This window comes from Opisthocomus hoazin, chromosome 23, assembly GCF_030867145.1.
Source record: "Opisthocomus hoazin isolate bOpiHoa1 chromosome 23, bOpiHoa1.hap1, whole genome shotgun sequence".
Taxonomy (NCBI): Eukaryota; Metazoa; Chordata; class Aves; order Opisthocomiformes; family Opisthocomidae; genus Opisthocomus; species Opisthocomus hoazin.
The window spans coordinates 7,839,364-7,865,083 of record NC_134436.1 but is presented as its reverse complement, the minus strand read 5'-3'; the positions used below and the strand labels follow the sequence as shown (position 1 = coordinate 7,865,083).

General features: G+C 42.3%; 1 protein-coding gene across 2 annotated transcripts in view; it reads right to left on the bottom strand.

Moving 5' to 3' along the window:
* Positions 1-25,720, bottom strand: part of SLIT3 (slit guidance ligand 3) — a 525,043-nt gene that overhangs the window by 171,388 nt on the left and 327,935 nt on the right. For both annotated transcript variants that reach the window (XM_075442199.1, XM_075442200.1), the window contains exon 10: positions 13,504-13,645. In XM_075442199.1, the coding sequence (XP_075298314.1) occupies positions 13,504-13,645 (142 nt within the window). The remainder of the gene's footprint in view (positions 1-13,503; positions 13,646-25,720) is intronic.

Sequence of the window (25,720 nt, the reverse complement as noted above, 5' to 3'; positions counted from 1 at the left end):
GGGCAAAGCAGCGCCAGTGGGTTCGTTTTTGTTGTGTATCCCCAGAACATACCATAAAATAACTTTACAACACATTTGAGAACTCTGTACAAGAGACACCATCCTAAAAGGCTAAATTTTGATCCTTTGAACTACTACCCCCCACATTTAGGATTTCTAACAGCTCAATAAAATTTTCCTTCATTCTCCTCTGGGATTTCACAACAAGGTCTAGTTAAAAGACTCCACAAGTGGAATTCACCAAGCTGATAAAACAACTTGGCCGTGTTCAAACCTCTCGTGGGCTTTTGTTCCTCCTTTCAGCTCCCCGTTTCGCTGTGCCACGTCGCCTGCTGCCAGCTGCAGCGCTTCGATGCATTGAAGCACATCTCCCCCCTCCTGACACGCGGCAACGCTCTGCCTGCCTCTCCAAGCTTTATTTTGGTGTCTTTGACAACAACATCACAGGACAAGAACACAATTGCCTTTCTCTTCTCCAATATATTATCAGAAATTGGAAAGTGTGAGGCCCCGATGGTTTTGGATGCATTTTTCTTGTAATAACATGGTGTTAGACAGGATAAAGTCCTCCTTCTTCCCACTCTCTTTAAATGACTTTGCAGCAATGAGAGAAAAAAGTAAACATACCAGACAAAACAAACAAACAAACAGGGGGAAACTATGCAGTTAAATATGAAAAACTATCCCAGAGCAAAGAATAAGCACTCAAATTCCCATGCTAATTCATCTCCAAGTTCACTGAGGCGCAACTTTTTTCATCACCTCCTCGTCTGGCACCCGCACGGCTCAGATCCAGGATGGCAAAACACAAAGGATCAAAAACCTCCGCCCAACGCAGCCCGCACAGAGCCAGCTCGTGCTGTGCGGAGTAACGGAGCCATTTGTCTTGAAGAGTGATTCCCCCGCAGAGTGGGGGAGACAGACGTATTAATTTGGGCTTAACTATCTCTCTTTCATTGAGGGAAAGAAAGAATTTGTTATTTGGGTCTCTAATGGAGCAGTTTGCTAGCAATTTTCCCATTTCAAACACCGTCTCAGCTGCTAATGTGTGATGTTTTGTCAAGCTTACCTACCCATAACATAGACAAATCACTAGCTTGGAGAAAAGGCGAGAGGGAGGGAAGCATCAGTACTGGTAATTCCTAGCTGTCAGATGAACGGAGCCCACAGCCGAGACAGCCACGCTCTGCTAACAGTGTCACCGAGCTCCTGCCCGAGACGCGTCGGAAACGTCCCTCCGCAGTGGGCAGTCACGAACGGCCCCGCCGGGAGAGAGAGCAAGCGAGCGGAGGAGCCGGGGTGCTCCGGATCACGTCGCTCGGCTCCCGAGGCCGGCGTTCCCCGGCAGCCAAGAACCACAGCAATCTCCGAGGGAGAGACAGCGTGAGCTCAGGTCGGGGCGCAGCAGTAACCTGCGGCCCCCTCGCCTCTGGCAGGAGGCACGCCGCCCGCGTGAGGGCTGCTGCGCAGGGCAAGCCCCTCGCTTTTCTCCTGCTCTGGGAGCAGGGATCTGAAAGCAGCTGGGTAAGGACCGTCTGGGGGAAGTGAGCAGCATGTGCACCCGTCCCAGGGACAAAGCCCAGGGCGCCGGAGAACTGGGTGTGTTAGGAAGAAGGAAACTTCTAGAGCACAAAACAATGAAGAGAGAGACTGTTCCTCCTTGCCAAGGAGTGAGAACAACTGGATTATAAAAGCTGCTTGAACCACGATGTTACATTTATCTTATATTTTGGACTTCAATATCTGATCGTACATTTTGGGCCCTGACAAAGAAAAGTTCAAAGTTCACACATATATTTGCAGTATTTGAGAGGAATAAATTATGTTTAAAATCTGTCTTTCTTCGTACAAATAGGGGCTAGATCTGATCCCTGTCCTGACCCCTTTCTTGCGTCTCCATTTTAAATGTAAGCTTTATTCCTACTATGCACAACAGGCTGGGGTAGCTGCACGGAAGTCTTCGCCCAAAGGCACCCTTGCTGGGAAGGAAGGGAAGGAAGGGAAGGAAGGGAAGGAAGGGAAGGGAAGGGAAGGAAGGGAAGGGAAGGAAGGGAAGGGAAGGAAGGGAAGGGAAGGAAGGGAAGGGAAGGAAGGGAAGGGAAGGAAGGGAAGGGAAGGGAAGGGAAGGGAAGGAAGGGAAGGAAGGGAAGGAAGGGAAGGAAGGGAAGGAAGGGAAGGAAGGGAAGGAAGGGAAGGAAGGGAAGGAAGGGAAGGAAGGGAAGGAAGGGAAGGAAGGGAAGGAAGGGAAGGAAGGGAAGGAAGGGAAGGAAGGGAAGGAAGGGAAGGAAGGAATCCTGCCCTGCCACTACCAGTCATAACCTGCAGCGAAAAACACCAAGGCCGGCGTCCTCGCCCTCCCCACCACAGCACTGCACAGGGCACTGCAGAGTGCAAGGCACAAACCTGCAGCCTTGTGCTTGAGAAAGCGTTTCTGGACCTCCATCACCAAGGAACAGCCTATTTGTGGCTCGGTCTCTCACCCCTCAGCTCTCTGACAGGGAGCAAACCAAGCGCTGTGGGATGGCAGGACATTCAGCGTTCTAAATACCGGCGCTGACTGCTTGTTTGAACAGACAGTTAAAGCCTTCAGTCTCTACCTCAGCCAAAGACTCTACCACCACTGTAAAAACTCCAAACACATATGGTTCTCCAAGACTTTTTATACCGTTGCCTTTCATCACAGTGCCTGAATGACTTCCAAATAAAATTAATAACATGTATTATAAATCCCTCTCGTTGAGTCTGCCCTAAGAACCGGGGAGCTGAGAGCCAGTAAACTGTCCACCTGTATTAATACAAGGTGACAACTAGAGTTTCCCTTCATATTCTGATGTTTGGTGTTGATTTTCAGGGTCTAGCTGTCGAGCTCCTGTCTTAGTTCTAAAAAGGACTGCTTCTTAACTATTCACCTAAGGCCACATCTCGAAGAGACAAAATTCTATCAAGAATGAAGCGACTTTTCAAAATAGATCTTCCTAGGAAGCTATATAGATAATTATGCTCACCAAAACATATCTCTCAGAATGAAACCAGCTGTTGTGATACGTTCCCTGACACCATGGTGCTCATCTAAAAGCCGTGCTAGCGATATTGGGTCTTTGACATACCACAGTGATTTTCATTCAAGCTGACGCAACACTGTAGTTGAGCAGTTGGTCAGATATCTGCTGGCAAACACTGAATTTGTAATGTCAGTCACACTATGAATCCACCAGCTCCGTTGGGGTATGCTAATTTTACATCAAATGGGGTACAGACAAACAGGAAAGCACCAGAGAAATTTGTAGACCGGTATTGTGCAAAACAGTATTTTGCAGAGCATCCATGCCTCTATCAACACAAACAGCCAGAACGCGGCAATATACTGCCAAACCTCAAGGTTCCTCCTTCTACCACTGTGAGACTCCACCCTCCCAGGTGGAGGTTTTGGCCCTCCTCATCACCTTTTGTTGTTATTTCTCCTGTCCTCGCTTCATCCTTGGAGGGAGGGTGCAGGCACGCGCTGAGCACACCACCAGTGCCAGAGCTCCCTCGCACCATGCCGCCACACCACGCCGGCATGACCTGCTGGTGGGCTGTGCCCAGACGTGAAAGCAGGGTCTTCCAGAGAGCTCCTGTGAGCCATCCTCAGTGAGGACAATCTGCGAGGATGTTAAAGGTTAAACACAAGCTGTTTGGGGGTAGAATACAAAATAACGTCTCCCCGCTCTTCTTCTAGACAAGACAGAGAGAATTTCCCATCTCAGCAGACTTTATTGGGTCACCTGGACTCAGGATCAGAGTTTGCAGGAAGAATTTTACCTGTATACAGGCACGTGGCTGTGAGCACAAATCCAGGCAAGAGAGAGTCCTTAGGTTGGAGAGATTTGGCAATTTCCAACTCCCTACTGCTGAAATGCAGCCCAATCGCATACTTCACTCAGTCAGTACACGTGTGTTCAGGCATGTATCTGTTTCCAAGATGTTTTGAGGTAGCGAACACAGCAGAAACATGTTTCCCACTCCCGGATTTTTGTGACACCCAGTGATTCCACTTCAGACCCAGTGATTCCAGTTCAAAAGGCTCCAAGGAGATCAGCCCACCATCCATAGAGGATGAGCTTCTTAGATTCACTTCAACAATGCAGGATCTGCTCTGAGCCTGACTCAACCTTAGACCTCTGCTGAGCTGGTTTTGTTATTTATTGGTTTGATTTTTTGGGGGGTTGTTTTTGTTGGGTTTTTTAGTTTGGGGTTTATTTTGTTGTGGTTTTTTTATCTGAAGCTTGATGTTTATATTTGGGAGATACATGGTTTCTACAGTGCCTACTGGAAAGCAACAGTTGGTCTATGGTTACATTTCATCAATGTCACCAAATAGGAATGGTTTTAACAAACCAGACTCAGAATGTTTGCTTTACTAAGAGTCAGTTTTTGTTCCATTTGGTCGCAGAAAGACTGACTCCTTAACAAGCCACATTGCTCTTTCATTCTTGCTGCCCACCCTCCACTGACCTCCAATTACTTCAGGAAACTTCCAGCCCAGATAACTTTCCAGATTTTCTAACAACGCAACAACTAACTCAGGGACCTGAGGATTTCAGGTTGCATTTTTGCAGTATACTGGTGAAGTTGTAACACAAAAATATATTTTCAGACTTCGTGGAAATGGAAGCAGTAAACTGAGCGAAAGGAAAAAAAGTAATTGTTTAATCTATAATCTAATTTAATGTGAAGAGGTCTGTACATTCTGGAACATCTATTTTTAGTACACATTTACAAATACTGAAAGCAAAAAGTAAAACACAAGAAATAAGTAGGAAAACTAAATAGCTTTCTGGTAGTTGAAGTTCTGCCACTTGTAATATTTTGTCAACAAAACAGATTCTGTCATTTGAATATAAACAGTCCTCAAATCCTTTCTTCTTCACCTAACTTTTTTTTAGCAAAATAAACAGAACACCATGTGTAAGCCAAAAGGCAATTAGTGTTTCATGCAGTAAAAAATCTGATTAGTATCTTTTATTTCAAAGTTATAGTTTTATGCTCCCTATTTTATGCGATTCCTTCTACACTTTCATAATCAGCTTTCAGAACGTATATACTCATTATACATTACTATCTCCTCAATTTGCTTGGCAAATCAGGAGCTTTTGAATGACACTTGTATTAGATAAAAAGGACACGTGCCTTTTTGTTCATATCATTAATTTTTATTAACATGGTGAAATTCATGTTCCTGCTGGACTGAATTGACATCTCTGGGAATAAAAAGAACACACACAAAAAACCCCCAAACCAAAAAAATCAACAACCTAAAACCTACAAACCTTGTAAGGCTACTAACTCCTACACAGCTTGCCCGAGTAAAATTCACCTGCATGTAACTTGTTTTTAAACCAATCTCACAATTATAAAAAGAGAAGGTCAAAAATGATACAGCCAAAATGAAAGTTTTATCAACCTCCCCATCATCTTATGCCTATAGATTACATTAGCTACACTTAATTTTACAAATGAAAGTAAAGATGTAAGAAATAAATCCTTGATCTTACAACAGAAACTCCCTGCCGTTACTGCTTGTTTCTAAAACCGTGAAACATAGCTTCCTGCTTCCCTTCATCGGTCTTGGGACAGAAGACACCTTCCTTCTTGACATTTCCCATACAATTATATTTTATCTACTGACTCTCAATCTAAAATATTTTCTTTATTATTCATTTTTTTCCTTGCCCTCATAGAACAGAAGATTTTCTACATGTCTTTGGCCTGACAACAGAAATGAATGAATAGAATGAATGGCACAGTTTGCCTAGTGAGATCCAGAAAACAGTAGTCAAATTTGACATGTGAGGCTGTCCAGAGCCAATTTACAGCAGTGAATGAAAATCATATTATATCATTCAACTACAGGAGCCAACCTGATTCCCTAGCCAGAGAACTTGCCACCAGAGGCAATTATAGAACATTTATTACAGTGTTCAAAAATACCGTGCTGGCTTCAGCCACAGTATTTACTGGAAGCCTGGGAAAATTATTGTAATTTTCTTTTAGGAGGAAGAACAATGTGAAATGCTGAATTGTCTTTCCTCTATCCCCAAAGTTTATAATTTACACAAATTTATAGTCCTGAAAAAAGAAAAAAACTCTTGTTTTTAAGAAGCTGAGAACTTCAAAGCTAAGTGTTAACATACACGAAACTGTTATGCAGTTAATTTATAATTTACGTAAGAAAGAACTAATTTTATTAAAGTAAACAGTTACCAGTGCTCATTCTTTGTACAAAAGCTTTTCTGACTTTATTTTAATCAGTGGAAACTTGATTTTGAATATACCAGTAATTTAAACGCCCAGAATTTGTTGATCACCTTCCTCCAATCACATAAAGCTTCACTTATATTCACGGCTGAAGTCCCAGCTCTCCTATAGCGCACGTTCCTACAGGTACTGAAGACCAGAGCGGGTAATTCCTTCCCAAGAGAATCACTGCAGCGACAAAAGCAACAACCTCTTGTATCTACAGGTGCGTCTGCCATCCAGCAACGCTGCCCAGCACAGTGGTATGCTCACAACAGCGATTCTCTAAATACTACATTTGTCAGAAAAGCATTAATTAAAGGCGGAACAAATAGAACATTACATTTCAAGGTGATTCTCTTGCAGAAAAGTAGGTTCATTTTCACAGAACCATGAGCAAACCAACAGTTAAGCGCATTTGATTTTTCCTTAGGGCTCAAACTCGAGCATTCTTCCTAAGAGTAGAAATCACGCATCGAAATCAAGCACTGCTCACACCTCCAAAAATACCAGTCACCAATTCAGCTATCAAGAGTGAGAACGATAAACTAAACCAACTTAGAACAAGTGACTCGAAACCGACCTTCAGCCAAGCCCAGATGCTGGCAGAGAGCTGCCACCCTGTTTCACTCTGCTCAGAAGCCAGGTGGGAAGCTGCGGTGACTATCTCACCAGGTCTGGGTGCCTAAGCAGCACTTTTCCTTCAGGGACTGTCAGCTTCTTTACTCTGTCTGGAGCAATTACATCAGCATTTAAACAAAAGATCCTCATTTCTAATACAGATACATCCTATCCAGCACTACTTTTGGTTTATACAGTTACATTTCCCTTAATCTCAGCAGACAGAGTATTGTAAAGGTTAAGTAACAGTAATAAAGCAAGCTGGATATGAAAAAGTGTAGGTTTGAAATCTAAGATCTGATTCAAGATCTCAGGATATACTTTAGATTCTGGAGTTTGATTTACAAGTCTGCAGATGATTGGGACTTGGCTTTTCAAAGTAATTAGCATTGCACAGCACAACGTGTTCAAAGCTCAGCTCCTATTGACTTTTGCTGCAGCTGTGAGTCCTCAGCACTGCTAAATATCTCGGCTGAGTCAGCCAGAAACTGAGGATTACATCACTAGTGACCACCCATGAAAAGTTTGTGCAAGTCACTTGCTCAGAATCAACTAATAAAACCACTGGCAAGAAGAGGTACAACCCAATTCTCTGAACAGCACTCAGGAGATTTTCTTCCCCACAGTCCCCATTTTCCTGTTTCTCCAACAAATAAACAGATTGTATGCACACAGGCTCCCTCACTACACAACGCTGACGCATCCCTAGACAATAAGAAACTCATCCAGTCTTTGAACAGCTACGTGAGACAATGCTGTAATTCAAGGGCATCCCACAAAAAACAGATACAAAGCACTGAATGAAGACTGCAGCTACAAACACTAGCTTTGGCATTTAATTTTTTTTTTTTTTTACTTTTTTTTATAATATATTTAATTCAGTGGATGCAAAAACAAAAGCTCAAATAATGAATTCCATCACAAGGAAACTCGTGCACTGCCCAGACCTCTGCACTGGTGTCTAACTGGAACAGCAGCAGTCACACCAGTAAATCCCTGTGCAGTCTAACAGTTAATCTCTGTGTAGATGGTCACCAGCGCAGAGGGACAGAGACACGCAAATTGTCCTCAGGTTTCTCGAGTACGCGGTGACAAGGCAGGAAGGCTCGGGAAGATCCGTGTGTTTTCTGGGGGGAAGAGCCTCCTCGGCTCCCCCTTCACCTGCGCCCCTCTGCCCCGTCCCCGCAGGCTGGCCAGCCCCATCCCTGCCACCCAGCACCCCAGCCCTCCTGCCCCCTCCCCAGCGCCCACCCTGCGGAGCTGCTGCCCGGGCTCACTGCCAGCACTCTCAGGCCTCGTCCCCAAATATTCCTCACTTGCTCAGACTCGTAGTGCTTTTATCAACCTCTCTTGATCTCCTTTGTTCCCAACATTTCTCATCATACCCTGGTCTTGACTCTCCTCCGGTGTCCGTGCCGACCCCCAGTCCAGCCCTCCGCACTAGCAATTGATCAAACCCTTCTGTCACACAACGCGTCGATCCTTGGGAGCAGCGCAGGGGCCCGCCTGCCACTGGGCACCCCAGAATGAGCACCCCGCACCAGACAGCGGCAGGAGGGCCGGGACCTGCGGGGCTGTCCCCCGCTTTCGCGCAGGAAGGTCTTACACGGACTTTTACGAAACATAAAGGCAGGAGTAGCAGTCCCTGCACCGCCGTTTTAAGGCGTACAGAATTCTCAGACAACAGATGTCCAGAATTAATATCCTAAAATACAGCCTTGTTCCCAGTGCAAATAAAATAATGAAGTAGATCTGTGTGAGACAAATAGCATGAAAAGGTCATTTGAAAGCAGGGACAGAGGAAACGTGTCGTGAGGTGGGGAGAAGATTAACAGGGAGTTACTGATTGCTCTCCAGTACTGGGAGGCATCAAACGAACGTGGCAGGCAGCACGTTGAAGCAAACACTGCTTGAAACACTACTGACAGGGTTAGCAAAGCCACTACTCCCAGTGCCCCACATCTGCACGCGCAGGAAAGCTGTCCTTCCCCTGGCATGCAACCAGCCAAACACCAGGCAGACAGCGCCAGAGCTTGGATCCATCGCGCCCAGCATCCTGAGCCAACAACAGCCCAAACCCCACGCCGAGTGAAATCCGCTCTCGCGACGCCCGCCCCAGCGCCCGCAAGCCGCAGCGTAGCGACTCTCGCAGCACAGGGGCTGGCTTTGGATTCAACCGGTCTCCACCGCATCCCGGCTTTGCTGCCTTGCCGGGCCGAGCGGTCATTGCGGCTGACAGGCACTGGTCGCAAGGCTGCGATCAAGTCCGATCCGAAAAACCTGGAGACTTTGTCCCCTAGCAGTTCGGAGGTCGCCCCTCCCTTCCTACACCCCTCCAAGGTCAAGTCCGCTCTGCATTCCCACGATGTTCCCTGTTTATCCTGCATGCATTTTCTCTAACCCTTTCTAAATAAAAGCAAACTTCTTTTATTGGAGATGCTGTTCCAATGTAGTGAAATGACTGTCTTCTTCATTTACCAGCAAACCATCAAGCCATATTTGTTTTGGTATCCCTTTAGCAGAAAATGCCTCCAGGTGCTTAACGACTTGAGTTTTCATCCAAGCACTCATGCTAAAACTTTTCTGTGCTTATTCTCATCTGTTTCTCTAGAACACACACTGTTTATTTGTGCTCTGAAGAACACAAGAGAACCACTTTGTAAGCCGAGAATCTTTTACAACATTCAACACAGTCTGCATCCCTCAGCTTGAGTTTCTTGTAACTCATTTTTCCTCAGTCAATTTGGGTGCTGCTGTCAGCTCCCTGCTGAACAAGAAGCTTTCTAAAAAATGAATTGCACTCTGTACGTTCTAGCTACGTATTTTATGAAATTATGAAAAAGCAAGGCTGAGATACAGACTTCTAGCTTTCTGAAATTCCTTTATTTAATAACAAACATACTTGCAATGATTCTTACCCCTTCAGGGTAATGCACCTCAGGGAGAGGTGTGATAGAGTAACTCAACAGACTTCTAAGTCACATGCGGCAGAGGTCAACAGCAAGGGAAAATTAGTGTCATATGATGCTTGTTTTATGCTCCGTGACAAGCGACTTGCCTGTTTTGTGGTAAGATTTTCTCTACAAAAACAAATTTAGGACTCGTTGGCATCTTTGTCTGAGAAGGTTCTGCCTACCCATACTAATGAAGAAAGGCAGGAAGGCTGATTAATACCGAAACACAGAGTGAAATGTAGGTCACCTCTAATAACCATGTCAGAGTAACAGCTGTGGGTTTCGTTTTTGTAGAACAGTTTGTCAGTCAAGGGTTCTTATCGGCTACAATTTGGCTTACAAAGAAATACTGAGTTAAGGGAAGTATAAGAACTAGAAAGCTGTAACTGAATGCAGCTAATAACCAAGCAAAGGAACTTGGAAATACCCCAAATGGAATGGAGGAAAGCACAGCATCTTAATACTATCGTATAAATATTATGAATGGACTACAGTCTATAGGGGGAAATATATTTTAGCAGAATGAGTATTTACTATGCTACACAGGAACAGCTGAATGAAAAATACATCATCTGAAGTAATAGCCCTTAGGATTCTATGTAACAGCAATCCAGCCACGTATTTGTCAGTAGCCCCTATTCCAGAGGAGGAATCTCATCTTTAGCAAGAGTTAGATCTCTCAAAGATGATGAGGATCATATCATAGTGTTACAGAGTCCAGAAAGAAGTGCTCAGGAAGCACCATTACACAGCCACCTTTTATACAATGGGTCTGACTAAATGCCAGTCACGGGGGATAAATCCCAAGGGAAGAAAACCAACAGTACTGCTGTGTGAGAGCATGAGATGTGGGCTGCAGCACGTAGAGAGAATTTACTTGGCCCCATTGGTATAACATTATAGCAAGAGAGTATTATTCTGCCTATCATATTGAATCAAAAGACAGTCATTATTTCATGTGTACCTGGAACCAGACCTCTGGATGTATTTTATATTGAATAAGCCCAGAGCAGCCTCAGACAAACTGAATTTCTGAGCAGTATGGCAGACTTCTGCATAAACCAGAATCCTGTCTTGGTCAAAATAATTTACGTCAGGATTTTTCCGGGAAAACACTGTGGCAGCTTCTTCCCTCTTTCCAGAAACATTTTTCTATGTGACCATATCCTCTACTCTATGTGACAATATGTAATACATTGCCCATGGATATAAGGTTATTTGCTCTTTTTTACTAATACTTTTACAAAATAAAAACACCATTTTACCAGTAGGAAAAACCACATGTAAGTGGTGTCACTCGCTAAGACTTATTCTGATAGAATCATAGAGTAGCTTGGTTTGGAAGGGACCTTTAAAGGCCATCTAGTCCAACACGTACAATGAGCAGGGACACCTTCCACTAGACCAGGTTGCTCAGAGCCCCGTCCAACCTGGCCTGGAATGTTCCCAGGGAGGGGGCAACGACCACCTCTCTGGGCAACCTGTGCCAGTGTCTCACGATCTTCGTTGTAAATAAATAGAACTACTCTAAAGTTCTGCAGAACTACTCCCACCTGAAGTGCCTGTGAATTGCAAAGGAGAAGTGCAGCATTAGAGCAGTGTAAGAGGTTTATCTACAAACACTCCAATAAGTGCTGCTTAAAATGCAAGAAGTCTGACAGATCTACATCATTAAACGGTGTGCTAAGAGCTGTACTTTGTGTTCTACGGATCTAGAAGGTTTATAACCTCCGGGTTATGAAAGTTTCTTAAAGTGTCACATGCACCTTGACTCGCCACCTCATCATTTAACTTAAAGGCTCTCCAAGTCTTCCTCCACTTTCTGCTCTTTTAAGGAGATCTTGAAAATTGCTTTTACTACAAGTTACAGGGACTAGGTTTGTGGGCTGGAGCAACCAAAACGGAGACAGGACTTGGATGCTCGATGCTGTTACAGCCGCACGAAAGGTGAACATTCTCACTTGCTTTCTCACACTGAGGTGTACTGCTGCCAGGCGAGCGCTGGAGCACACCAACTGCAGTCTTCCTCCAGATACTGCTCTCCGTGGGACTCTGGCATGGAGCCACAAAGATCATCTGATTTCTGCTAGCATTTTCAACACTACAGAATAGCATTTTACAATTCTCCTAGCCCATTCCTAATTTGTGAGCTAGTCCGGACCAATTTCATCCCCTGTCTCTTACTATTGAACCATTCCAGCCAGTCCTGAAAATTTGCACTCCGTCTGACTGAATTGGAAATAGGACTAAACGTTGAATAACCCTAGTATGCCAAACACAATTTATATTTTCAGGATAATTTTAACCAACTTTCATGCATAGAAAAATAAGTATTACACGTGTAATACTTGTGCCACAATATACTATAAATGAAGACAACCTATACATTCTGAACTTTGTCAGGAAGTCAGCAAGCAGGTAATGGGCATTCAGAACAGCTTGCATCAAAGTTTGTATTTCATGTAAACATTTTTACAAGCTCTAGATACATTCTCAACAATGTTAATTTTAAGATGCTGTTCATTCTTTGCATTTACTGAGCTAATTTTTTAATTTCTAATATATCTTTTTTATGGAGATGCACAATCAAGCATAAGCTACCTCTAAACTGTTGTGCTGAGATAGCAATCCAAACCAAATCTGAGGTGAATATTAAATTATAAAAGCAACCGACAAAGTGACACAGAGGAATAGAGATATAGAGCAGATCGCCAGCAAACAATATAGCACATCATCTTCACTGGCCATAACTGTCACACTCCTCGCATATTACAGTGGGCCAGGCTACAGATAAGCAATTCAGCTTGCACTTTATCCTAGTGAATTTTGCGATGCAGCAGTATTTCTACAGCAATGAGAAGCTGAATAGGTCCAGTGACTATACAAATATTTGAATCCATACTACGTGGACTGTAAAAGCTGGCTGGATGTCGGTAACCCCTGTATGACAGGCACCTAGATAGCAAAAGAGTTGATCTGCATTCCGTATGAACTAACCAAAAGCAACCTGTTTTGATGTAACAGCATTTCAGGACCACAGTAGTATGAAGCCACGGACACAAAACCAGATGCTTACAATCCCTAAAGGTAGTAAAGATCAACAAGTCTGTAAAACTAGCATCTGATTTCACAACACAAAAAAGTCACACACTTGTTAAAGAATTGGCAATAACACAATGTAGAGGACAAGAAACAGAAGGTAAAATCTGCAGGGACAATGTGTTCTGGTGTCATACTTCATTACAAATGCATCTTACCAAGCTAACAAGAAATACCTCCATCTCTTGGGGAATTCACCAACTGAAAAGAAAACAATTCGAATTCCAAAAAATGGACCGTGTATTTCCTTTTCCTGACTATAGAACTGCAATCCTAGATTTGTGAGATGTAAACACAGTCTGAAGATAATATGAGAAGAACTTCATCTTGCTTTTGGGTAGGGCAACTTCAAACACCATCTTAATTTACATTAAAGAATGGTTTGAGCCCTTAGATATAAAAAAAAATGAAAGCAAAGAGGACAACCACAGTATACCTGATAATTGCTTAGAAAAGTGTTCAAAACACATGCCTTTCTTCCACATAGGAGGCTACGACACGGGCTAGAAACGGAGAGACATGGCAAAGAATGGTGCATTACATCGGTACTCACATTTCCCAAATGTCCTCTGGTAGGTTAGCTGGAATTTCTGTTAAGCCTCTCCCTCGACAATCCACGACATTATTGCTGCAGGTGCAGGCAGATGGGCAAGTGATGGAACTGGCACTGCACGACGGAGGTTCAGACTGGGAACCTGAGATATAAAGAAAACATTGAACGTTAGGTTTGAAAAATGATCGCCTGAGATTTTAACAACAAAATACATCAGCCTCTGAGTTTTCCAGATCCTTTTAGTATATGAAGTAATAATTTATTTGGATTCAGCAAACGTAATGTGCTACAAATCAACCACAAAGAAAACGTGTAAAAGATTACTGTGTTCTGATTCATCCTCCATCTCCACTCTGTCAATGTCTATCCCTCATGAACACATCTTTGGACCCCTCCATGATCAGCAATATCAATTTATTCAAAGATTTAAAAAATGAGCCTTAAGATCAAGCAGTATTTCCGAAAGTTATGTTTGCCTAGAAGTTTCCATTACACAAACACTCCTTGAGTATTTTTACATACAGAGAGAAGACTGTCATCTACAATGAGTTGTGTTTTTGAAATGAGGTAACCTGTTCTGGCACAAAGACTGGAAATATAAAGCTAGTTTTTTGAAGATTAGACAATGCAGTTAATAGAAACACAAAAAGAATTTAGAAAAATGTGAGTTCAAACCTTCAAAACCTTGCTCAATCTAATTATTCCACTGAAAGACAAGGAACTTCTTACAGAGCAAAGGTTTAGCATGAGGACATTGCTCTATGCACTCTAATCAAACAGTCAGATACAGGTTTAATTAAACATCACTAAGGTTTTTTTGAAACTGTAGCAATTACGCCAATTTTACTCAAATGGTTATGATTCTTACATTTACAATTTTGATATACACATACACTTAGATATAAATGGTTTTGCTACACTAATTGAGGTTATCAAGATGTAGCAGTTATTGACTTCTTTATGATGAGTCACGTTTCCAAAGTGCATGTAACACAAGAAACCTGAAGTATCATTTTGACCAAACACAGAGGGCTGAATGGGAAGGCCTGTGTTGGTAAGAAGTGACAAGATCATAACAGAAACAGGAAAATCCGGTATTTTTCTAGATTACAGTAGTTTATAATCACAAAAGGTATTTGGTCTTTTGGCTGGAAAAATTAAAACATCATAATTGTTAAATCACAAATACATGGGAAAACATGGGAAACTGTACACTAAGCTGTACATTCTCGGGGTCTGTCTTGGAAAAGACACGACTGATACTTTCATAAATCACAACTGCAGGTGACACATAGTCCAAAAAAATTTGTTTGCATCAATTTGCAATCAAACATCATGAAAACAATTAAAATTTCATAACAATGTAACATTCTTACAAATTGTCTCTCTGGATTTATGCCTGTGTATCCTCTGATTCAGCCCTTGACTATGCACAACAACATCAACTCATACGGCAAGCCTGCATATGCTCCTCTTTTCAAAGACTTGTAAATAGCAATGAAAAGTCAACATCAGAACGACATTCAACAGCACCTCTAAGTATCACTATTTTGAAAGTCAGGTACAGTTTGAGAAGATGTCAGCTGAAAGCTTCTACAGGCTGACTTTACACTTGCAGAGGGAGCCCTCCTGGAAAGCAAAAGACAATTTCTGCCAAATCATGCCTTCCGTTAGCGAGGTACTAAATCCTGATGTGAATTCATTTCTGTTTGTCTGAATTTCACTTAGTTCAAGCAAGTGGTCATCCCCTTTAAATATTATTTTGTAGCCAGAGATGACAGAACTGCCTTACATTAGAGTACACTGCTGAGTTTCAGGATAAGATCACCATTTCAACTGTCTACAAAATCCTGCCAAGTTAAAGTACCAGGTTTGAATTTTTCTACTCGGTCATCACCTGACTTTCTGTCAGGAGAGCAGGGCAAAAATGTGGGGTTCATAGCACTGGATGTGTTTTAAATATAGCTTTCATTGATGCTAACTGGAGCTGTGAGTGACTGTATTTTGGCAGACCAGACTTCAGAACTCCAATTCAGGCACCCAGAAACTACAGTTTCAGAGACAGTGACCATCTTGAAAAAAATGGATCTCACAGGACATTTGTGGAATGGGTAGGAGTCAAATTCATTCTTCATGAGAGCGGGCAGCTGCTTTCATCATGAGATGATCCTAATGATCCTTTCTCTTTCCTAAAATATCTTCTCTCATTTATAGTCCACTTCCCAACTTCCATGACAGTTGCAGATAACGAGTTTACCAGCAACAGTGTTTTACCTCCACACAACTTGGAGTTGCGGTACTAGAGTACCTTCACCCTACAGAATCAAGTGGGCAAAAATCTATTGTAAAAAAATGATTCATTAATGTGATTAAAATCTAAATCCTGACACATGTGGCCCAAGGAATCAAATCAATATTTATCGGGCAACCTGAACTTTCACTTGTTCTAGTTTCAAAATCTTAATAGACATTGTCTTGGCATAGTCTATATATGTGACCATGTGTGTAACACAGTATTTAAGTTGTGGCTATTTGAACCAAACAGAAGAAAAAAAAAAAAAAAAAAAATCTTCACTAGTTAAACGTGTAAATGTATACCAGGCAGGACAAGCAGCTCTCCTGGGTCTGTCTTCTGGCTCTAGAAACGCAGGGCAGACATAGCATCATTGTGAATTAACAGAATTCTTTCAGAATTAATGGAGCTCTGCCACACCTCGCCAGCAGCACTGCCAGATCTGCCTTTCATGGAGTCTAAGCTTTCCGGAAGATTTTAATTGCGAATACTTCCAAAAGTAGCTTATATTGCCTCAAAATGCACACAAGCCTCTGTTATGTTTGCATACGAGCAAGAGTTTTGTTCTTACAACCTGATCACATACGTTTCACATTTTCCCTTTGCCTGCCCACCTTATGTTGCAATGCCCAAACCAAAATGAAGAATGAGGGAAATGCAAAGGAGCTATTACAAGCTTTTAGCGACAGGGAGAAATCATCACACTGGGAAGAAAAGCCTCGGAGCAATCCTTGCTCTCTGGGAGGCAAAAAGAAAGTTGGCAGCAAGGTCAAATCTTCCACACACCCTTCATCATCACACGTCTGATGTGCTTTCTGAAGAGGCTTTGTAGCGAGGGGACAAAGCAGTTTGCACAGTTCTAACAACACACCGTATCACTGTGGGTTAGAGAGCCAGCAATACCCTCCCTTTTCATTAGGGCACAACACCAAAAAACCCGACGTATTGCCAGTCGGAGTTTTAAGAGTCTGTCCCCGACTCTACTGCATCTAAATCACCAGTCGGAGACGCAGCTCTTCACCCGCACCTTGTGTGTGACGCGGGACGGCGGGGTGCTCTACGCCAAAGGAAGGGTTTGAAAGGAGGTTATTACATAAAGCGTTCTGAAAAGAGAGAGAGAAAAGAGAGACACACCAGTCTTCCTTGCACGAACAGCAAGAGTAACAAGGTGATAAAAAATATCATACTACAGCTAAACATCGTGGAACTTTCCAGCAACTTTTTAATGGAAACACGGAAAGGTAAATCAGAACATTATTCGCGCTGCCCACTGAGCCTTCCGGCTCCTCTCCAAGCCAACGCCTGAAACACAGCTGACCGAAGCCAACAGCAGTCCTTTTATTCACCCTGAACTGAGACCAAAACCCATTTACCTGAGATTCTCCACTACAAAACAGCAACTTTTACGTGAATGGACTTTTGATTTATGGCTAGTAAAACAAAGAACCGATTAGTTAACCAGGCAGGGACATAATGTCAAAATAGAGAGCGAAAGTAATACAATGTCTTTATTCTTAGTGCAAACACACCCGAGATCAGACGAAAAAATAACAGCTTACGCTGAAAGTAAAGTAAAAAGTAAAAAAAGAGGGTGTTTTTTTGCAGACCCCTTATTTTCCACATATAATATGCAATCAGCTTTCTCATTTCACTTAAAATAGGATGGAAAAAGGAGTATTTTTATAACCTTGATTTCTCATTATAAGCTTGAATTGTCTTAGTGCCCCAAAATATCCAGTACTACTGCCACTTTTGACTGACATTCTGTGCTTAGAGTAAAAATACTTCTGATTCCATGCTGAATACAGCCCTTTATATTTGTGAATTTCTTTCTTCTTCATGAGCAAAAGTGGATCTAGACTGTAGATTTCCGAAAACATTAATGAAATAAAAAGTCTTTGTCCATAAATTGCTCTCATTATTATCAAACGCTTTTGCTTATGTTTTTCCTTTGCAAAGGACAAAATACGGTATTACACATGCACACTCAACAGGCATCTAGCACATATTCCATCAGCTCTCATGCAAACGGTCATCTGTGAAGGTAAAGTTTTCCTGAATGATGCTATAATACAGAATTTCAAATCTGGTTTGGATTCAACGACTTCAATTAAATGAGGATCTATTGTTAGCTCCACAGCAGATCTATAGAATTAAAGCACAAAAAAAAATCCAAGACATCTTAATCAGTTTAACACTTGTATAGTTGTAGACAGCTGGTAAAGAAAGGACTGGTCAAGTAAACAATTATAAGTAGGCTATAGAAATTAATGTTCTCAAAATTAAAATTTGGGTACTGTTTTCATAGGTATGCAGAGTATAAGCATACAGCTAGATCCAGGGCCCTAAGGCAATACAGCCTCTAAAGAACGGTATCTGAAATCTAAAAATGAATTATCCTTTTGCTGCCAATACTTCTTCAAAAGAAAAGACAGCTGAAAAGCAAAAATCTTTCAGGATTCCTGTTTATGTCCTTCACAAGTGCAGTAAACTCCTTACGGCGTGGATGCAGCAAAAGGAAATGGCCAGAGACAAGCCTGCTGCATTTATATTATTTCCCTTCTGAAGTTCTTCTTACGATCCGTCATCTTGTCATTTCAGATTTTTTCTGCTACACAGCAGCTCCAGTTCACCCTATTAATTACATTTTTCTCTAAGATATAGAAATCATCAACTCAATTACACATTTTGCTATAAAAAAACCCCCAACACTAACAAAATGTGGAAGCTAGGATAGGAAGATGATTAACAAAAATTACTATGCTTTTTGTGCCTGATGTAATGGAGTGACAGCCTCAATGATTATGGTAGTTAATGTCTGGCACACCATTAGCCTGCGCCGCCTTTTTTTTTTTACAGTCTCAGACTATGGGTTAGGAGGAGAGAGGAGACAGGGGAGAGACTTAGGACCCAGCAGTTTACAGAGACATTAAATGCTTTTTTCAAATAAGCATCTCATTGGCCTCTAGCCTTCTAAAAGCAGCAAATAGACAGATATTACAATTAGAATAGAATGGTTATGGTGTATAAATGAACAGTTTAAATGTCACAGGCATTTAAAATAAATTTTGCAATGACTAAATAAACTAAATCTCATTTGCACTGACACCCAATTACAGCACACTAAGTAGTGTGCTTTATTACCTCCTCACCTATCCAGCTGCCTTTGCAGCAGTTCTGTTCCACCAGCAAAATGTTAGTTATCTGTAAAAAATATTCATGGATTTTAAGATAAATCGGACAGGATTCACCGGTTAAAAATCTGTGGTGACTTCAAATCATTTTGAGTCTAGCAGACATGAAATTATTGATCAATAAACAAAACACTACCAGTAGTGCAGATCTGTGGATGTATTCTGACCTTTTGTGGTTTAATTAAATAACCTGTTGGAACTTCTTACAACGCTGGGACATCTGAAATCAATTACTACTACACGAGTTGCAGTTTTCACTAGACTCCTGGTAATACAATCTCAAAACGATACCTAAAGCAGACGTATTGCTCCTGGTCGGTGTTTGCATCCCAGCAGTAAAATACACGAGAGCGTGCGTAGTCCGGCAGAGAGATACGGGCAAGTCAATCACAGTTCACTATCTGCAAAGTTAACGTTCCTTACTGATGGGAAATTTTCCACTAATCGAGAAAAATCTGTATAAATGTATTTATTCTACAGAAATGTGCAGCAAATGGTTTATGCAAATATTTCCATCTATGGTTGTTCAACAGTTTTTTGCTGAGCACAGCATTAAGCATTTGTGATTAGTGACTTGCGCCTCGGATTGATGATGCTAATACCATCAAGTTCATGGTATGCAAAAATTTGCTAGTCATGAATATACATTATTTGGTTCAAGTTCCCTGTCTTGCTGAATATTCCCAAACAGTAAATTTATGTGTTAAAAATTCATGGCACATGAGCACAACTGTTCTGTAGGCAAAGTCAACAGCAATCGGTTTACAAGCAAATATTGAGGAATAAAAAAGGAAATACCCAATTGCAGTGAAAAGAAGGTCTGGCGTAACGAACGAAGCCTACTTGATTCTACAAAAACCTGCTTTGCACTTTTCAAAATGTACCAGTAAAGTAACGCCACTGAAAATCAGACCTTACTTCACATTGTCTTATCCTAAAAGCACTAATATTGTAATTATTTAATTAATAATAATAGCACCAAAATTGTATGGAATACTTTAAAAAAAAATGGAAGTAGCAGCACATAGAAGCAGGGTCACCTGCGACAACTGAAGTGTAACAGGTAGGTTTGTTCTGCTGCAAGATTAATAAAACAGAATCTGCGAGATAACTTACGTCCTTTCAAAACTATGACAAAGCTGTTTTTCTCTCTCAGAATTTTATTCCATCTCAGGCTTCCATAGGAGGGAATGAGAAGTTCGAGTCTGAGCATCTCCTATGCCCTGTACCTACTCTGGAGCGTCTTTCTCCAGCCCTGTCAACATAGGCATTTTCTCCTAAAAGCAGCCACGACTTCACTTTCTGACTATCACACCGTCAGGAAGGCTGTTAGTGTGTATTTGGTTCTCTGGGTTTGCTCTTCCAGAGCAGGCTAAAGACTGAAAAAATAATGCTACCAGAAAGTCTTAAAAGATGTAGTGCTTCTGCCATTCAAATGGCATCTATGCACCGTCATCTCATTGAAGCCAGTTCCACGATTTGTATCAGCAGTCCGGAAGGTGCATATGAAGTGACATTTAAAAATAGGTCCAGAAATAATACAGTGAACGTATTAATATATTCAAACATAAAAATGAAGAGAAAGATAAATTATTTAAGTGAAAGGATACCTCCTGTACCAGGTTAAATGACAGATAATTGTCATGATCAATTGGAAGCCTGTGAAGCGAGTATGGTTCTGGAACGGCCTCCTAAACAAGTTATCTATTAAAGAACCTGAACTGTTTCACAATGAAGGTTGATAAAGTTATGGAAGGGAGAGGAATAATTTAAGACTATGCTTTGAGTCCCTGGCGTTTGATTTGCTGGTATTTGAAAAGGAGTCCTAAACACGACTTGATTTTGTTTGATTGCACATTTGTCTCTGCTTCTGCATCCCCCACCCATGTCCTGCTGCAGCTAACAGAGGACTTTCCCTGCCTCAGCACAAAACCTGGTCTCTTCAGCAAGTGATGGAGATGGGCTTCACTTCAGTCAGCAGCATTACAGATTGACACAGCTACTCAGAGGATGTCAGGCAGAACATGACATTTCTTCTGATAACGACACCCGAGGAGTCCAGCCTCATCATCAGCTCACCCAACGGCCAGGTCTGGAGTGAGGAAACACTTTTTTCCAGGTGAGCAGGCAAGGACCGAAGAGTGAGGCACCATCCCCTTCCCAGAGCTGCCTCGGAATTCCTTGGACCAAATTCTTTGGCATTCAGGACATGCTAAGAAATGTAGGGCCATAGTGACCTTTCTTGCCTTCCTCCCGGGACAGGCTGAGGTTGCTGCCTTTGGTCTTTTGCAAGAGACTTCTGGTACATTCCAGCTCTTTATGGTATCCGGAACTTAAAGAATAAAATTCTTATGGAACTTCTGACCTATATGTGGTTTTGTGCAATTACAAGGAACTAATGTAACAAGCCAGGAGATCCCTTCAGATACGGTACAAAGACATCAACCAAAGATGCCAAGCTCATTTGAGAAAGGGCAGAACATTGACAGGCAGGAGCAAGGGAAAACGTGTGAGAAACAGCCCTGCAAAGGAGTAAAGTCAATGAATAAGGAGGCGAGGAGGTGCTGGAGCAGATCTTGCTTTCTTCCCCAGTCCTGCTGAGGGGGGAGAGTGAGGGCAGCTGGGTGGGCGTCCAGCATCTGGCCATGGTCAACCCATCACAGTTCTAACGCAACTATACAACATCACTACATTTTATTGTCATTAAAACAGAACTTCACGCGAACCTGATATTGACTGTATGCAGCTTTGTATTTGCCACCTATCCACTTGTGGAATACTGCAGTCATTTTATAAGAAGCTCTATGCTTTTTCTAATTACTCTTGTTAATTGAGTCTCCATAAACTTGTTGCCAATCACGCACATGTATCGAACAGAAAATATCTATAGATATCATGCAAAGGCTTGGCGACATACTCAGTCAAGCCTGTTCCTTCGTATTCAACACCACTGCTCTCTGTGAACTACAGACAGGCTGAGGGAGTTGGGGCTGTTCAGCCTGGAGAAGAGAAGGCTCCGGGGTGACCTTAGAGCAGCTGCCATTACCTGAACGGGCCTACAGGAAGGATGGAGAGGGGCTTTTCACAAGGGTGTTTAGTGACAGGACAAGGGAGAACGGCTGTAAACTAAAAGAGGGCAGATTCAGATTAGATATTAGGAAGAAATTGTTCACCATGAGGGTGGTGAGGCCCTGGTCCAGGTTGCCCAGAGAAGCTGTGGCTGCCCCCTCTCTGGCAGTGTTCAAGGCCAGGCTGGATGGAGCTCTGAGCAACGTGGTCTGGTGGAAGATGTCTCTGCTAACGGCAGGGGGTTTGGAACCAGGTGATATTTAAGGTCCCTTCCAACCCAAACCATTCTATGATTCTATAACTAGCTCACAGCCAGGCTGTGGTACTGATCCGTGGCAGGACAGACAACCATGATGCATTTCCATTGTATACAAAAATACTACCAACACCCTAGTAATAAAACAAGCCACTGGTTTTGTACATTAACATAAAAACTGTTCATGTTATTATTCTTACAGCAACAGTTCAAAAGCTCAATGGCTGAATAATTGTACCCCAACCTGCCATCATTAAATAAGCATTAAAGAGCTACACGTACTGCTTTGGGGAAAAGAGAATACCAGAAAAAAGGTAATCATACTGGAAAGGTAAGACATCATTTTTGGACAGTAAAACATAATTTACTGTAATTTAAAGTCGATTTTCAGCTTTGATCTTCAAACATATATTAAGTGCCTTAATTAAATACATATTTATCCTGCAGATTTGCAAGATGGTCCCCTGCATCAAAAACACCATATGTGACATCTTAATACCGAGTAATTCAAGAAGTAAATTCTTACAATATGAAACAACACAACTGCTAGTGCTAGAGTGAATTTAAATTTGTAATAAGAAACATAATGGAAACAGAAAACAAAAGAACTCTGATAAATAGCGATTAGCATCTCTCCAAACCTCCTATAGGATTTCTTTTGAGGAGCAACTAACAAATGCACAGTATTGAAATGTTTCTCTAGACTAGATGTCAATGTCAGTTTGTGGTAAAAAGTTACAACAGGAGGCAAAAATTCTATCAGAGTTCCACAAAAATTTTCTAAGACCAAATTTACAGCACAGTTTTTACCAAAAGGCTTAAAAAGTCATACAACGTTGAAAGTCCTGCATAGACTCCGTTGTAAGAGCACTTACTGGGTCTGCTGCTGGTCACAAAAAGCATGAATCAACCTAACAGCGAGAAAGATGCTGTTCGTCTGACATGACTCACAGGTCCCTCTTGGAAAGAGGTCAGATGAAATGGTTAAGCTCCCTTCCAAAGGCCATCAAACAGCTGTGCAATGAGGATGTCCCACACGGCAGAAAGTGACCGTTCACAGGCGCACACGGAGCAAAAGGCCTCCTCTTCCTCCCACTTCGTTTATGCAGCTTCCTGTGACCACTAAAACGAAGGGCCATTAGCAGCCCTTCTCTGCATGAACTGGGCCGGACTGCGAAACCACTCTGCTCCCCCTGGAGCAATTGCTACTGCCCAGCATGAGCAAAGTCTGCACCATTAGCAAACAGTCCTCGCGCCTCTTTGGTTTCCAGGGAGCACCAACCTTCCGTGCTGGCAGCACCTCCAGGTCCCGCGTTGAAAGCAGCAGCCCTGCTGCGAGTTATGCAGAGAAACTATCGCAGAGTCTTTTAAATAGGAGCAGATGGGGGGAGTTCCTCTCCCCGTGCTCTTTTCCTTTGGCATCTTCTGCATGTTCTCATTAAGATACGAAGCTTGAGGAGTGCTATCTTATTAGTTACTCATTGTTGGTTGTCTCCTCAACAATATGTTATGAAGCTATTAGGAGAAAAACGGAGCAAGACAATCTACCGAGTTTTGTGGTCTGGGCCAGAGAGTAACAGCTATGTTTTAAGATCGTTTGACCTCACCTAAACAAATAAATCTGCTTCCTCGTTAGTGCTTCCAGTCTGTACCAAGCACCAGGAAGCTAACAAATTTTCCTCTTTATTATACCTTAGCTGCCATCCAACCATATGAATCCGAAACTCTGGATCTTCAACCAAGATATGGATCGATCAGCTATTTTTTTAAAATCAGTATCAGTTTATTTAGCCAGAAATCACTAGATACTTGGCTCTGGTAATGATTCCTCTCTTGCATCAATTCCAGACTGAATTTTAACTTCTATGATCCAAATTATGCATCTTGATTTTCTTCAGGTTTTTGTAGATCCTCCAAATGGGAATTAAGGATCAAGAATCAGAGAAAACAGTTTCTAACAAAACAGAGAATGATGTATGGATCCAACTCCCTTCTCTACAATGCTTGTTTCATTATTAAAGAAAACTGTCTTAGAAAAGAACTTTAAAGTCACATCTTTTTCCACTTAAACTTTGTTAAATTTCATATTGCAAAACATACAGGACAAATCAGCTCCAAAATACTGTCAAGATTTTAGAATCTGGTGCTTCTTACATGAGAAAAGCCTGAAATCATCAACTGAGAGACATCTCTTAGAACAGACCAGAGACTTATATCTCATTCAATCTTGATACTCCACTGTAAACGCTGTCCACTGTAAAACACCGCAAGCTACTGGCCAAAACTACAGCAAACCTGTATCCACCCGCACCTTCAGGGTCAACACCAAGTCCTAATACACTGCCCTCAGAGCTGGCAGCAACGGTACAAGAGAAAACTCAGCTTCCTCCCACCTCACCCACTGAAATCAGCCCTCAGTCTCTGCCTGCTTATCCACCAGCGAGCCTCCTCTGCAAGCAATCAGTTGAGCACTGGTGACATTGGAGCGAGCTGTTCTGACAGCAGCTGGCTGAGGACAGCAGTGGCTGAAGTATGCTACCCATCACAGCGTGAGATACAGCGCTCCTGAAGGCATCTCCGTTATTCTTAGATAGGCAGTTCAGATGCACGTTTATTTTCTTGTGTACATACTTAGGAAAAATGGAATGATTCAGCATTGTACAAAAATCCAGACAGGGTCACTCAGTGGGACCTGCACAGAGCACTGCAAAGACCCAGGCCCTGCTGATGGTATCACTTCATGAACCCATTGCTTCAGTTCTGCGAAGCTCTACAGCCACACTAACGCAGGTGAGAAAACACGTTATGACTTGACATAACTGATCAATATGTAGATCAATTTCAACTTCAACAAGAGCAGGCAGAAGAAAAATCAGAGAGCCATAATAAAACTTGTATGAGAGAAAAACGAAATAGGATTACTACCCTAAGGTGGTCAGAGGAGGACAAGAGACAGACAAACAGGCAGAGAGAGAGCGTGTGTTTGAGAGACAGACAGACCTAGAGAGACCGAGTTAGAGAAAAAGAAGCCAGTTCAACAGTGAAACATCTGAACATGGGGAGGAAGCTGGGTCTGATCCAAGCAAAGGCTGGAAGGCTCTAAGAGGTACGACGCATAAGCCAGCACCCGCAGATGCTGCTCTGATAACTAAGGGAGTACAAAAATAAACAGATCCCAAGGATCAGAATGCAGGTAGTTTTTCAGCTGACATTAAGTCTTTGCTTAGTGTACCATATTCTCTTGTCAGGGCAATGTGGCAGTGAATTGCAAGGTTATGGTGGAGAGAGAGGAGAAATACATCACACTGTCAATGTGCCGCACATCAACATAGGCTCTCATCCTCTGGTGCCACGCAATTTCCCCTTCTACACCACACTGTCTTGCAGGAGACCATCTCACCAAGC